General features: G+C 42.3%; 1 protein-coding gene and 1 long non-coding RNA gene across 3 annotated transcripts in view; one reads left to right on the top strand and one right to left on the bottom strand.

Moving 5' to 3' along the window:
• NPAS3 (neuronal PAS domain protein 3) overlaps positions 1-13,294 on the top strand; it is a 758,103-nt gene that overhangs the window by 624,258 nt on the left and 120,551 nt on the right. Inside the window, exon 5 of the mRNA XM_032621122.1 lies at positions 6,525-6,699. Coding sequence (XP_032477013.1) covers positions 6,525-6,699 — 175 coding nt within the window. The remainder of the gene's footprint in view (positions 1-6,524; positions 6,700-13,294) is intronic.
• Positions 1-13,294, bottom strand: part of LOC116748358 — a 251,025-nt gene that overhangs the window by 39,600 nt on the left and 198,131 nt on the right. The gene's annotated exons all lie outside the window — the stretch shown is intronic.

Raw genomic sequence — 13,294 nt, forward strand, 5'->3', positions numbered from 1 at the left:
TGAAAATATATTGAAAGAAAGAAAGAAATAGGTTTTATCATCTTGCTTTATAAAAGTATGTATCCTCTTAAGTTATTCCAATATAGAGACGACTAGCAACATTGCTGCCTGTTCCTCATTTGTAGCAAACTCTTTCAATCAAAGGAGCACTGAATTCAATGATTTGCACTCCTGGTACATTGCTGTAGTTAAAAAGTATTTGCTCACCACAGGAGGCCAAGCAAAGGCTATTGACATGCTTGCTTGATGTATGAAAAGACAAATTAGTCCCCTATCCTATCTACCAGCAGGGTACAATGACCGGACATGGAAAAGTCAACTCAAACCACTGAATGATATATTTACATTTTTTTCCAGCAAACTTCAGTGTTACCAAATCAACTGTGTCAAGTGTTCAACTTGCATGCAAGCTAATAGAATGTGAAATAAATTTGAGGAAGGCCAGGTGGTTTAGTTGACTGCGTGGGATGGCACTAGTGGCTATGGCTTATCCTGGAGGAATCTTGGTAGCTTTGAGTGGGGAAAGGCAGAGAGAAAGGAGTTGAAACAAAATGCTGTTTCTGGATACGACTGCTTATTACTCATTGCCTGTCTCCGACACCTTATACACTCTAAGCTGTTTTCTAGCACTAAGCAATAAGGGAGAGGAATTTTTATTTTAGAGTCACTCAGCTTCAGTAAAGGTAGACCAAGTGAGCATGGTTGGAAACAGTCATGCTTTTCCTTCTTGTGCTAGGGAAACAATTCAAATTCCCATGGGTCTGTTCCTTAAATTTAATAAACAGAACATGTTAATTTTTTTTTTTTTTTTTGCGGTACACGGGCCTCTCACCGTTGTGGCCTCTCCCGTTGCGGAGCACAGGCTCCGGACACACAGGCTCAGCGGCCATGGCTCACGGGCCCAGCCGCTCCGCAGCATGTGGGATCTTCCCAGACCGGAGCACGAACCCGTGTCCCCTGCATTGGCAGGCGGACTCTCAACCACTGCGCCACCAGGGAAGCCCTGTTAATTTTTTAAAATTACCATATAAAGTGATTGAGTTTGGTTCTCACATGTGCCTTGTTATATAATTTGCACTAACCAGAAGAACACAATATTAAGGGGAAGAAATGCTGTACCTTTCCATTATGTAGGTCATAATTGTAGATCAAAGATGGGACCAATAATCAATATAAAATGAAAATTCTCTAAATTTCTGCTGTCAGTGATTTGAAGGGATAGTTAAGAAATAATAATTTGGGGGCTTCTCTGATGGTGCAGTGGTTAAGAATCCACCTGCCAGTGCAGGTGAGACGTGTTCCAGCCCTGGTCCGGGAAGATCACACATGCGACGGAGCAAGTAAGCCCGTGCGCCACAGCTACTGAGCCCGCGAGCCACAACTACCAAGCCTGCATGCCACAGCTACTGAAGCCCACATGCCTAGAGCCCGTGCTCCTCAACAAGAGAAGCCACCGCAATGAGAAGCCCATGCACCACAACAAAGAGTAGCCCCCGCTCGCCACAACTAGAGAAAGCCCGCACGCAGCAATGAGGACCCAATGCAGCCCAAAATAAAGAAATAAATTTATTTTAAAAAAAGAAATAATCATTTTATGAAACTTTGTGAAAATTCAGTTAATGAACAAATGAACTAGCAAACTAACCACAGTTTTGTCATAGATGGGGGAAAAACGTTATAAAAGATAGCTATATTATCTTTCAAAGTTCCTTGTAAAACCTGCTCTTTCTCAGCATTTATAAAATCCTATGCTCAGTTAAACTCAGTTGGTTTCTATATAAGAAGTTATAGCTCTCAATGCATACGGCAAATACTTCTTGGGAATGAGAATATTATTATGGTGCTATATTGTAACTCATTTTAGAGTAGTAAATAATGTTATAATAATAATAATACCAGAAATAATAAAAGGAACCAACCTAAACTTGTCCAAATCAAGCACAGATAAAGCAAATTTTTTAAGCCTAAATATCCATCTTTTATTCATTCAACAAACATTTGTGACAGACCTCCTATGTACAAGACACTAGTCCTAGTTCTCAGTGGGCAAAGATTTTGAAGAGTTGCTAACTGGAGATCTGAGGGTACCTAATTAACTATAGTAATATAGGATTGAAACTCTATATATTTTTTCTACTTCAAGCTCACATGAAGCAATGTCTATTCATCAAGTAAAAAATCCCTGGTCTTGGGCTTCCCTGGTGGCGCAGTGGTTGAGAGTCCGCCTGCCGATGCAGGGGACACGGGTTCGTGCCCCGGTCCGGGAAGATCCCACATGCCGCGGAGCGGCTGGGCCCGTGAGCCATGGCCGCTGAGCCTGCGCGTCCGGAGCCTGTGCTCCGCAACGGGAGAGGCCACAACAATGAGAGGCCCGCGTACCATAAAAAAAAAATTAAAAAAAAAATCCCTGGTCTTAGTTTCTGCAGTCTATTTTGAGGCACAGAATTTAGTGGCAGGTGAGTTCCAAGTCCATCTTACCTAGGCAGTCTTCGTAGGAGAGAGAAGCAAATCACACAAGGGTTTAGTGAGAAAAGAGAGTTAGCCAATAGGGCTTACAGTCTTACTTCTACCACTAAACACCTGGGTAAACTTGAACAAGCATTTTAACTTCTCAGAACTGTGACGTTTTCACCTATTAAGTAAGGGGGGGTATTAATGGATGTTTTTCAGGTCTCTTCCAGCTCTAAAATCTAATTAAATGAAGTGAAAACACTATGAGAAATGTTGAAAGTGATAGATAAATGTGGTGATGATGATAATGGCTCAAGGCCTGTGTATAAGTAGACTTCTGTCTACCCCCATATCTGTTTCAGTTTAGTACACCTGCTTTCGTGCCTTCTTTTGGCCCAAGAGTACATGGCAAAGCATCCTTAGCCCAGGGGATTGCCAGGCTGCCTGCCCTCAGCCTCCTCCCTCCATGGTGCCCAATGTTCTCTCCTGAATAAAAGTGAAGCCACAGGACAAAGGAGTTCAGATGTCCCTGCTCAGCCTCCCTGACTGCAAAGGTGCTACCAGAGAAGTGGTAGGTTGAGTCAAGCAGACTTTAACCAAATACTGGCCTTTTCTGTACTCATATTCTTGTTCTGTAAAATCGGGGTCATCATACCAGTTCAAAAGATGGTTACGAGGATTAATCAAAGAAAGTATGAGAAGTATGTATACTTAGTGGTAGTAGCTAATAATACTGTTATTGCTGTAGTCAAGGCTCAGAGCATGCATCACTTCTGCTGTACCCACAGCTAATTAAAGAGATGTTCCAAAGAGACCACGCAAACCCTAAGGATTCCTCACCAAAGTTACACAGGAATATACATGCCTGTCATCCATTCTTATCCACCAAACAGCAGCGACAATAGTGCTTATTTCTCACAAGGCAATTTCCTCTGCGTGGTTTCACTGGATTTTCGAAATTAGGCTGTGAGGCACGTAAAGCAAGTCTTGTTTCCATCCCAGCGCTCAGGCCACTGCGTTGCACCATTCCAAAGTGTGGCACTCCAGGGGGTGCCATTCATGTAGAATACAATGTGAGCGATACCCCCCAGGGTCCTGCAGAGCAGCAATACTGCCACTTTCAGAATAGGAAACTGAAGCTCAGAGAGGTTAAATGAATTGTCCAAGGTCACACAGCAGAGGAGGAAAAGATTCTGATCTCCAAGTCCGTTTATAACTCCAGCTATTCTGTGCTTTCCCCTACGCTGTGTGATCTTTATTACAGTACATACATGAAGACTATGACAGGGTCAAATTCCAGGATACCCCAAAGCCTAATATGGGATGGAGAGGCTGGCACTGAGAATTTGACCCTGTCACAGTCCTCAAGAGACTGAAGGACAAAGTCCTCCCCGTGTCATAGTGTGATGTGGCCCATTGCGACTCAGTCTTGCTCTAGACGCCCTATATACTCAGGACATCATTTTGTGGAGAGGAAGCGCCTGCACATCTAAGTAAATCAGGCTGTGGAGATAGTGGCCTGCTCCTCCTCCCCGTATGACTGGCTTACATGAATATTCAAGAACCAACACCCCTACAAAATCAATTGTGTCTCCCACCTGTGTTGTCATCTTATCACAATCTGTGCTGTGTGCCAAAGGGCACATTGCAGTGTTAAAGAAAGACTCGGAGTTTGAGAAAAGTGACAGAAATAGTTATTAAAGTGCTGCAATGGGGCTTCCCTGGTGGCGCAGTGGTTGAGAGTCCGCCTGCCGATGCAGGGGACGCGGGTTCGTGCCCTGGTCTGGGAAGATCCCATGTGCCGCGGAGTGGCTGGGCCCGTGAGCCATGGCCGCTGAGCCTGCGCTCCGCAGCGGGAGAGGCCACAACAGTGAGAGAGGCCCGCGTACCGCAAAAAAAAAAAAAGTGCTGCAATTGGACTCCACGTAAAATGAGAGTGACTTCCTCATACTCACTAACCTCCAAACAAAATAACCATCAAGAAATATTAAAACACACATTTCATTAGTTTCATTTAATTTCTTAATTGCTCCAAGTCAGTTTACCCATTTATTGCTGTGTGAAATGCTTAGAGGCAAGGCGCACATTAAAGGGATTATTTCCATGTAATCCCTCCCTCCCAGAGGGTAGGAACCCATCACTTATGAATCCTGATTTACGTACGCTCTGTAACAATATCAAATGGAGGAAATAGTTATTGTGAAATTATAGAGTCAGTAGTTGGGTAATACAGGAGAGCGTAATTTAATAGCAAAGAGAAAGTACCTCATTTTCAGTGAAAGGTATGCAAGCCTTTCTCAGGAATAGCTATTAACCAAACTGAATTTAGCCTCCCATTTTTCGGCCTCTACCTCTGTTAATTGATAGATGCTGAAGATGTGTTGACTGTTAAGAGTTTAATCAAATGGTGTCTGGGAGTCGATGTGATCATTTTACCGGGACTTGGAGTTCTGGGGATGATAATTGCTCTGAGTATTCCGCTCACTGTGACAGTGTGCCCACCACCAGCCTTCCTTCTTGGCAGGAAAAAGAGTGCAGGCAGTCGGGTGGAATTTGGAGGGATGCTGCAAATTACACAGGAAAGGCAGGTGAGGTAGGAAGCGGTTCTAGGTAAATATCCACCAAGAAACTTGTGACGGTCTGAACTTCTGGCAGTTTCTGTAGCACATCATAGCTGGCCTGAGACCATTAAACTCCAGAGGAATGGGAAAGCCATTAGTGACCCGGGAAAGAGCTTTTTCTTGTTCTGTTGCTAACACATCTCTCCCTGCCATAGTACCTGTAACCCAGCTACATTATTTTAGGACCATGATTGCTATTCTTGGAAGGAGGTAAGAGTTATAGCATCAGAGGAGTACAGAGGTAAGGCCAGTCCTTACGAGTGTCTTCTGCCCCTCAGACAGCACACGCCCCAGACAGGGGCCACGCCTGACAGCATTGCAAAAGGCAGTGCTTCCATTCCAGGCTGGCCCTCTTCTGGTATTTGATATTCATTCTCTACCTTTAGCGTCAGCCTAATACAAAGAGTATACAAAATAAAACATTTTTTAAAGCCCTCAAGGAGGTTTGTACCATGTATTTTATTAGATTGAAGGCAAAACAAGCTGATACCAGCAGAAAAAAATGGCTGCTTCAGACCCCAGCTGACCTCTTTTGCATGGAAAATTCTCCATATGATTACAGAGCTAATGAGTAATAGTTAATGAAAACATTATGCCTTTGCATATATTTGTAAGCAGCACTTCTTCCATTTAAATTTACATAGAAATAAGCTGATATGTATAAATACACATCCTGGAAATCTGTGTATTTTAAGGAAAATCCTCATCCGCTATCTCTGGTTGTTTCTATACAAAGCTCAAACTTCTCAATAAGCAAACTGTAGAATTCAGTCAATCATCCGGTTGACACCAAACATGCAAGAATTTGATGATGCGTGGATAAAACAGCTGAAGTCAGGCCGACTCATCCACATTTCACAGAATGGTTTGGCTTTATGCAAACAACAGTGTATGAGAAAAAAACTGGGCTAAACAATTGCTAAATAAATACATGTGGGGAAAAAAACCTTTCTCTTTCAATTTCAAGGATCCTTAAGCGTGTGAGGATAAAGACTAAGGACCAGGATTGTTTCCGGAGGCTTCATAGATTTCCTTTTCTGTTCAGAAGCTGAATCGCAGTGGGGCTAAATTTTTTTTTTTTTAACATCTTTATTGGAGTATAATTGCTATACAATGGTGTGTTAGTTTCTGCTTTATAACAAAGTGAATCAGCTATACATATACATATATCCCCACATCTCCTCCCTCTTGCGTCTCCCTCCCACCCTACCTATCCCACCCCTCTAGGTGGTCACAAAGCACCGAGCTGATCTCCCTGTGCTATGTGGCTGCTTCCCACCAGCTATCTATTTTACGTTTGGTAGTGTATACGTGTCCATGCCACTCTCTCACTTCGTCCCAGCTTCCCCTTCCCCCTCCCCGTGTCCTCAAGTCCATGCTCCAGTAGGTAAATTTGAAAATGAAAGCCTGTGACAACTTTCTTTCCCACTCTTCTTTCTCTTCGCCCTCTAGGTGGAGCTGACAGGCAGCAGCGTCTTTGACTATGTCCACCCCGGGGACCACGTGGAGATGGCAGAGCAGCTGGGCATGAAGCTCCCGCCCGGGCGGGGTCTCCTCTCGCAGGGCACCGCTGAAGATGCAGCCAGCTCAGCATCTTCCTCTTCCCAGTCAGAAACCCCAGAGCCAGGTGGGACTTGCAATTCCAACATGTGGGTTGGTGGGCAGGACCTTTGCCAATGATTGCGCTTGAGTTGCCAGTGTGAAGAGACTATAAATAGGTCTAATGGTATTTAACAATTCCATGCAGCTTTCTGTCCTGGGCAGTAATTAAGTAAGGAAGAGATTTGAAAATAAGAAGACATTTTAATAAGTATAATCCAGAGATCTGATTTCAGGTGAACAACACATACAGCATGTACCCATTCCTTTAGTTTCTCTTTCAAATTAATGGAGGGAAAAGGTTCAGATTTGGAAAGCCGTCTGCCTTTCATTGTTACCATGGCTAAATGTAATGCATTTATTTATTATTCAGCAAAATTGATGGCAGAGACTTTTTGAATATTAGCTTGTGGAGAATTAAAAGTATTAGGGGCGTGCAGAAATCTTGGTGTTTTTTTTTTTTTTTTTAAGCATCAGAAGGTACTTGAAAGATGTGAACAGATAAATTAAGGCTAAAAAGAAAACAGAAATGGCTACATTTTAAACTGCCTTTCCACCCTCAGTATTTAATTAGATCAGTTGTATAGAGGAATGAACAGAGGTGACATTCCTCATTGGGATTCCTTCCAGGACTCTTATAGACTTTGCATTCAGAATGTTCCCATTTTCATTGTGTTGTACTGATGATAATTTAAGTATTAGGGGAAAATCCATTTATAAATTAAACAAAATGACTTGATATCCATCAGTCCCCTAGTTCATCAAGCTGTTCAAACACGGGGAAGATTGGCTGGTCGGCCTGGGTCTTCCGAGAGCGCTGGTAATTAGATCTGCGAAGGATTTATTCTTTGCTGATTGGGGCTTTAAATTAATTGAAGTTCCACATTTGTGGTTTTGTCCTTTTTGTACTTTTTTAGAGGAGATATTTCATATTCTTGTGTGGTGGAGTGCTTGGCCAAGCAGCAGTGGTTTAAATGTTAATTTTTCTCATGAGAAGTTTAAGATTTTTAATGAATCAAGGCCTGATTTGAAGTGCAAAGTTTTATTTGCTTACTTGGGAAATTATTTTTGCCCTCTAAAGACGTTTGTACTTTACTTGATATGTTGTTTTAAAACAGATTCGCAGCACAAAAGCATCTTGTGAAAGAGAAATGGAAAAAAAAAAAACCCGAAACCTATCTTAAGGTTAATGTTAAAATAACTACATACTTCCAAGAAAATAATTTGGTCTGCTTAGAAGTAATCACAGCGTGTTTGCACACACAGAAGGGAAAAAACATATTTGCCTCTATTGGAAATATTTTAATTCCTTCTAGAATCAATCCATGTTTCCCCATTTAAGTTAACTGCAGCTTCTAGGGCATTATTTTGTAGCATTGGCAGGGGTGGTGGGGGGCATCCTTCTCCAGTGAACCCCATGCATGAGAAAAGAGTATTTAAGACTACTCTTTACCATTTAAAGATGAAAATAATTTTGTTCCAAGAGGTCGAGGGAGTCATATATCCTTATAGCATAGCTCACTGACTTCACTGAATAGACGCATCAGTGAGATCACTGGACCTGCTTTTTAGTCAATAGAATGTTTATATTTGGGCATATTTGAGAAGAAACACATGAAAGTAGTTTTCTACTCCATTCTGGAGTTGGACTGGGAAACGGGGCTGCTCATGACTCTTAAACACTCAGTGCATAAGAAATCAAGTTTATAAACCTTGGTATGAACTAAGACCTTGGAAAAGTGGACTTTGTTTCCCTGAATCACAAACCCGCAAGTTAAGAAGAATCTTCAACAATCCTTTAATCCAACCTCCAATTTATGCAACCATCCCTTTACAGCAAAACCAACAGATGCCCTTCCAATCTCTGCTGGCACTCATTCCTAACAGGAAGCTAAGGAACATACAAGGCTTCCCACCCCATTGGTGAGCAGCTCTGATAGAAAGTTATGCCTAATATGGAGCCGGAACCTACTTTGCTGCATCTTCTCCCCCACTGATCGGAGGTCTGCCCTGTGGGACAACACTTCAGATTTACTCTTCCCTCCCCATCGCAGCCTCTCAAATATATGAAGTCAGATTCACCAAATTCTTCCTCCCTCCTTCCTTCTCCTTTTCACATCAAACGACCCTCATTCCACAACCATTATTCAATGGCATGTTGCTAAGACCGTCACCATCCTAGCCACCCTCACCTGGCTGTGCTTCCATTTGTTGGTGACCCTCTAAAAATAGTGTTCTGAGAGCTGAGTGCAGCCTCTAGATGTATTGTGACTAGTACAAAGCAGAGGGACTGCCACCTTTCTTGGTTTAGGCTACTATACTCGTGTTATGCAGCCCACCGTTGAAGTAGGTCCTCTTGGCAGCCAGGTCCCACTGTTCATTCATATTGAACTTGATGTCTCCCCCAAACACATGTTAAGGGTGACTTGTACCTTGGAAGAGAAAAAAAAATCCACAGCCTATAAACCAGTTCTACTGGGATATCCTAAACTAGAGTCAAATCAACCCATTTAAGATTAAATATAAAAACTCTGATAGGGATTCCCCGGTGGTGCAGTGGTTGAGAGTCCGCCTGCCGATGCAGGGGACACGGGTTCGTGCCCCGGTCTGGGAAGATCCCACGTGCCGTGGACTGGCTGGGCCCGTGAGCCATGGCCGCTGAGCCTGCGCGTCCGGAGCCTGTGCTCCGCAATGGGAGAGGCCACAACAGTGAGAGGCCTGCGTACCGCAAAAAAAAAAACCACACAAAAAACAAAAAACTCTGATAAATCCCATGCCTTCCATGAAGCACCAGGATGTGCTCAGTTCCACTTAGTCTCCTTTAATTCTAGTTATCAGAAAAAGAAGATACCTCCTTTGTACAAGGACACTTCATTTATCCTTGAAGTATGATTGAAATTTTACTTGGCTTTCTTTCCCCTGTTTTCCTGGCCTTCCTTGAGCCATCCTAACTAGTAAAATGGAAAACCCTGCTTTGCACATTCCTTAACAACTTGGGCTCGTCAGCAACAATCGCGTTAGGAAGTGTCTCTTGTTGGAGAGTGTATTTCTCACCATTAGAGAATGTTAAACTGGCTTTGCCTTAAAATTCTGTAGTGTTAGTTATTTGCAATCTTTGGCTTAAAAAGGCAATTAGATTGACTGCTCAAACACTGAAAGGCAGTGTAGGATGCTACCTTTAACTAAATATCTTCACTAATGCAGATCATTGCTCCAGGGGAATTACTTTAAAAGTTCATGTCAGGCACTACATCCCAAAGCTGCTTATGTTTCTTAAAAGCTGAAAGAACTTTAACAAGATTTTCTAATTCTTAATAACACGGAGGAACATTTTTGAAGACTGTTGTTCACTACATCATAATCTTTTAAACTCTGATAAAACACCGATTCTTGCTTAAAGAGTAGTATAATTTGGTTGGAAAACAGATATCAATATGTGGTGATTATGAAAATGAAGGAACTAGTAGGTATAGAATTTTTCAGGAGCCCTGATGTGTTCAGTGTAGCATTACTAAATGACTGAAATCTAAAGAACTTTTGGCATTATAATAAAAGGAAATTAGTGGCTAAACCAGCCTAAGAGGCAGTGATCCTGTGCCATAATAGGAATTCTTTTTCTTCGAACTGCCAGCCCTGTGATTGTCTTGTCTTGAATTAGTCTCAAGATAATGAGAGAGAGAAAAAAAAAAATCTGTTGACTGGACAGCAAACCCAAATAAATATTTTATATGTATGCACATTCGTTAATAGTTTAATAAATATATTTCTTTTAGAGAAAATTTCAGGCAGGCATAAGAAAATTAAATGGGTAGCCTACTTTAAAAAGTTATAAAGTTCTAGAATGCCTCTTTAGGGCTTGATCCAAGCATTTTGGAAGAGATTGCTCTGTGCTGCCCACAGCCTTTTCTCTGCTCCTGTGGGTTCCTGCAAGGTGGTGGGCACAGAACCTCTGGAACACGACATCTGGATGGCTCAGTTTGGTTTTGTGGATCTGCTTATATCTTTTCATCACTCTTAATGATTCTTTAATCTTGGGATTATGAGTGATATCCTTTAAAAGAAAATAAATTTCAGGGCTTCCCTGGTGGCGCAGTGGTTAAGAATCTGCCTGCCAATGCAGGGGACACGGGTTTGAGCCCTGGTCCGGGAAGATCCCACATGCTGCAGAGCAATGAAGCCTGTGAGCCACAACTACTGATCCTGCACTCTAGAGCCCGTGAGCCACAACTACCGAGCCCACGCACCCCAACTACTGAAGCCCGCGCCCCTGGAGCCCGTGCTCCGCAACAAGAGAAGCCGCCGCAACGAAGGGCAGCCCCCGCCCGCCTCAACTAGCAGAAAGCCTGCGTGCAGCAACAAAGACCCAACGCAGCCAAAAATTAAAAAAAAAAAAAAAATTCAGTGCTGCATCTTTTATATGCTTAATAAACAGAAGAGCAGCTCTTTCAAGAAATCCCGGAGGTACTTGAAATATCTCCGTATTTTGAAAGCAAAGAGTAATATTCCTTGGGTTAGGTCATCAAATTGTTGTGTTTCACTCCCTCCTTCTCCTTATTAAAACAGCTTGATATTTTCCAATTATAAAATTCATGCCCTTTGTGAAAAATTCAGAGAATGCAGAAAACAAAGAATAAAGGCCAACATACCCCCTACCCCAAAATAACCACTGTTCTTATACACTAGATATCCTTCTAGATTTTGTTTCTGTAAATATGTATACAAACATAGTTATGTAGTGGGATTTTCTGTTTGACTAAAATAAAACCATAACGTACATGCTTCTGGCAGCCTGCTTTTTCACTTAACCTCACAGGCCACTTTCCCTGTCATGTTTCTCACTTTAACAGAGAATTTCCTTTCTGTCTCCAGTGGTTTGTTTCCCTCTAGCTAGCAGTCAGCTCCCAGCCATGGGCCACTGTCAGGAGTAACATACCTGGGTCCTGCCTTAGAGGGCATTCAGCCAGGACCAGAGATTCTCGCTGCTTATTGAATGGGCACGAGCTCACGGAGGGAGAAATCAATACTGTAGTGGGGTTTAGACAATTTAGCAAATTGTATGAGACAGTACTTTTGGTGAAGAGTAAGAGTAACTACAGCAACATGGTTAACCGTTGGTTGTCTAAAGTAAAGGTTACCGTGTTTTGTCTAAACTTTCAGCAGATCTAGCCTGTTACGGGACGTTAAGATAACTATTGCACGAGTATGATCTCTATGCTATTACGCCTATTCTGTGTCCTGAATATTTTAAAGGCAAGCAAAACTGAAGCAGTTGAGTACTTGCCTGAATAGAAATAATCTGCATTTTCTACTTATGCCCCCGCGCTCTGGTAAATTTGATCGGTTCCCGATTCTACAGGAACTCAGTTCCTCTGCACTCGTTAGACGATTTTCATAATACTAGGTATAATTAAAGGATGAAATGTTTAGGAATAACAATAAAGAATGTAAAAATTTATCAGAGGATCTGATCAATATTTTATTTCCAAAGCACTTAGATACGAGATATAATTGTACTTTTATGGGTGAATTATTTACCATCTAGTATAGGGTTGAGGTTCTCTGATTTTTTTTTTTTTTTTTTGTATTGGTTTAAGTTTCCTATCAATGAACTGAATTTAGAAGTCAGGCAAGGGGGGCTTCCCTGGTGGCGCAGTGGTTGAGAATCTGCCTGCCAATGCAGGGGACCCGGGTTCGAGCCCTGGTCTGGGAAGATCCCACATGCCGCGGAGCAACTAGCCCCGTGAGCCACAATTACTGAGCCTGAGTGTCTGGAGCCTGTGCTCCGCAACAAGAGAGACCGCGACAGTGAGAGGCCCGCGCACCACCATGAAGAGTGGCCCCCACTTGCCCCAACTAGAGAAAGCCCTCGCGCAGAAATGAAGAGCCAACACAGCCATAAATTAATTAATTAATTTTTTTTAAAAAAGGTAAAAAAAAAAAAGAAGAAGAAGAAGAAGTCAGGCAAGGGAAACCATCTTACTAACCTCACATCCAACCTCAGTCCCCAGACAATGTGACTGTATCTACAGCACTTTCTGCTGTACTGCAAATGTCAAACAGAAGGTGTAATGGATTTAATATTAGCGCTGGCCAAGGTGCTGAGGGAACTGTTAATAATGTCACTCCAGTTATTGATCTGAAGCCTTTAAAAATCAAAGAAAAGTGAGAGATCCCCTACTGGGGAAAGGCACACAGTGACTGTTTTTTATTGCCAATATATTTCTACATATAGAGTGGCAACTTTCTGAAATTATGTTATCACCATTCATCTCTGTGAGATTTTTGGAGTCATTATGCAGTAGGATAATATCATGGAGACTGCTCCGCATGCCTAATGCTAGAAGATCAGGCCAAGTACTTTTAGACATAAATAGAGCTTGATAATTTGTGTAGTAACTACAATATTCAAGCTGTCAAATGATACGAGGTTTATTAGCACTAGATTTATTCGTGATGACAATGTTGCACCCCAGGAAGTGTGAAATACGAACTGGATAGTCATGAGGATGAGCTGCCCTCTCCTTTTGCCTTTCTAAAACTCTGAATACAAACCATGCAGGGACTCACTTGAGATAGAAATGAATTCTGTTCTTACAATTAGTTTACCTTTTCAGGAAACTGGT

This window comes from Phocoena sinus, chromosome 2 (genome assembly GCF_008692025.1).
Source record: "Phocoena sinus isolate mPhoSin1 chromosome 2, mPhoSin1.pri, whole genome shotgun sequence".
In the NCBI taxonomy this organism is placed as follows: Eukaryota; Metazoa; Chordata; class Mammalia; order Artiodactyla; family Phocoenidae; genus Phocoena; species Phocoena sinus.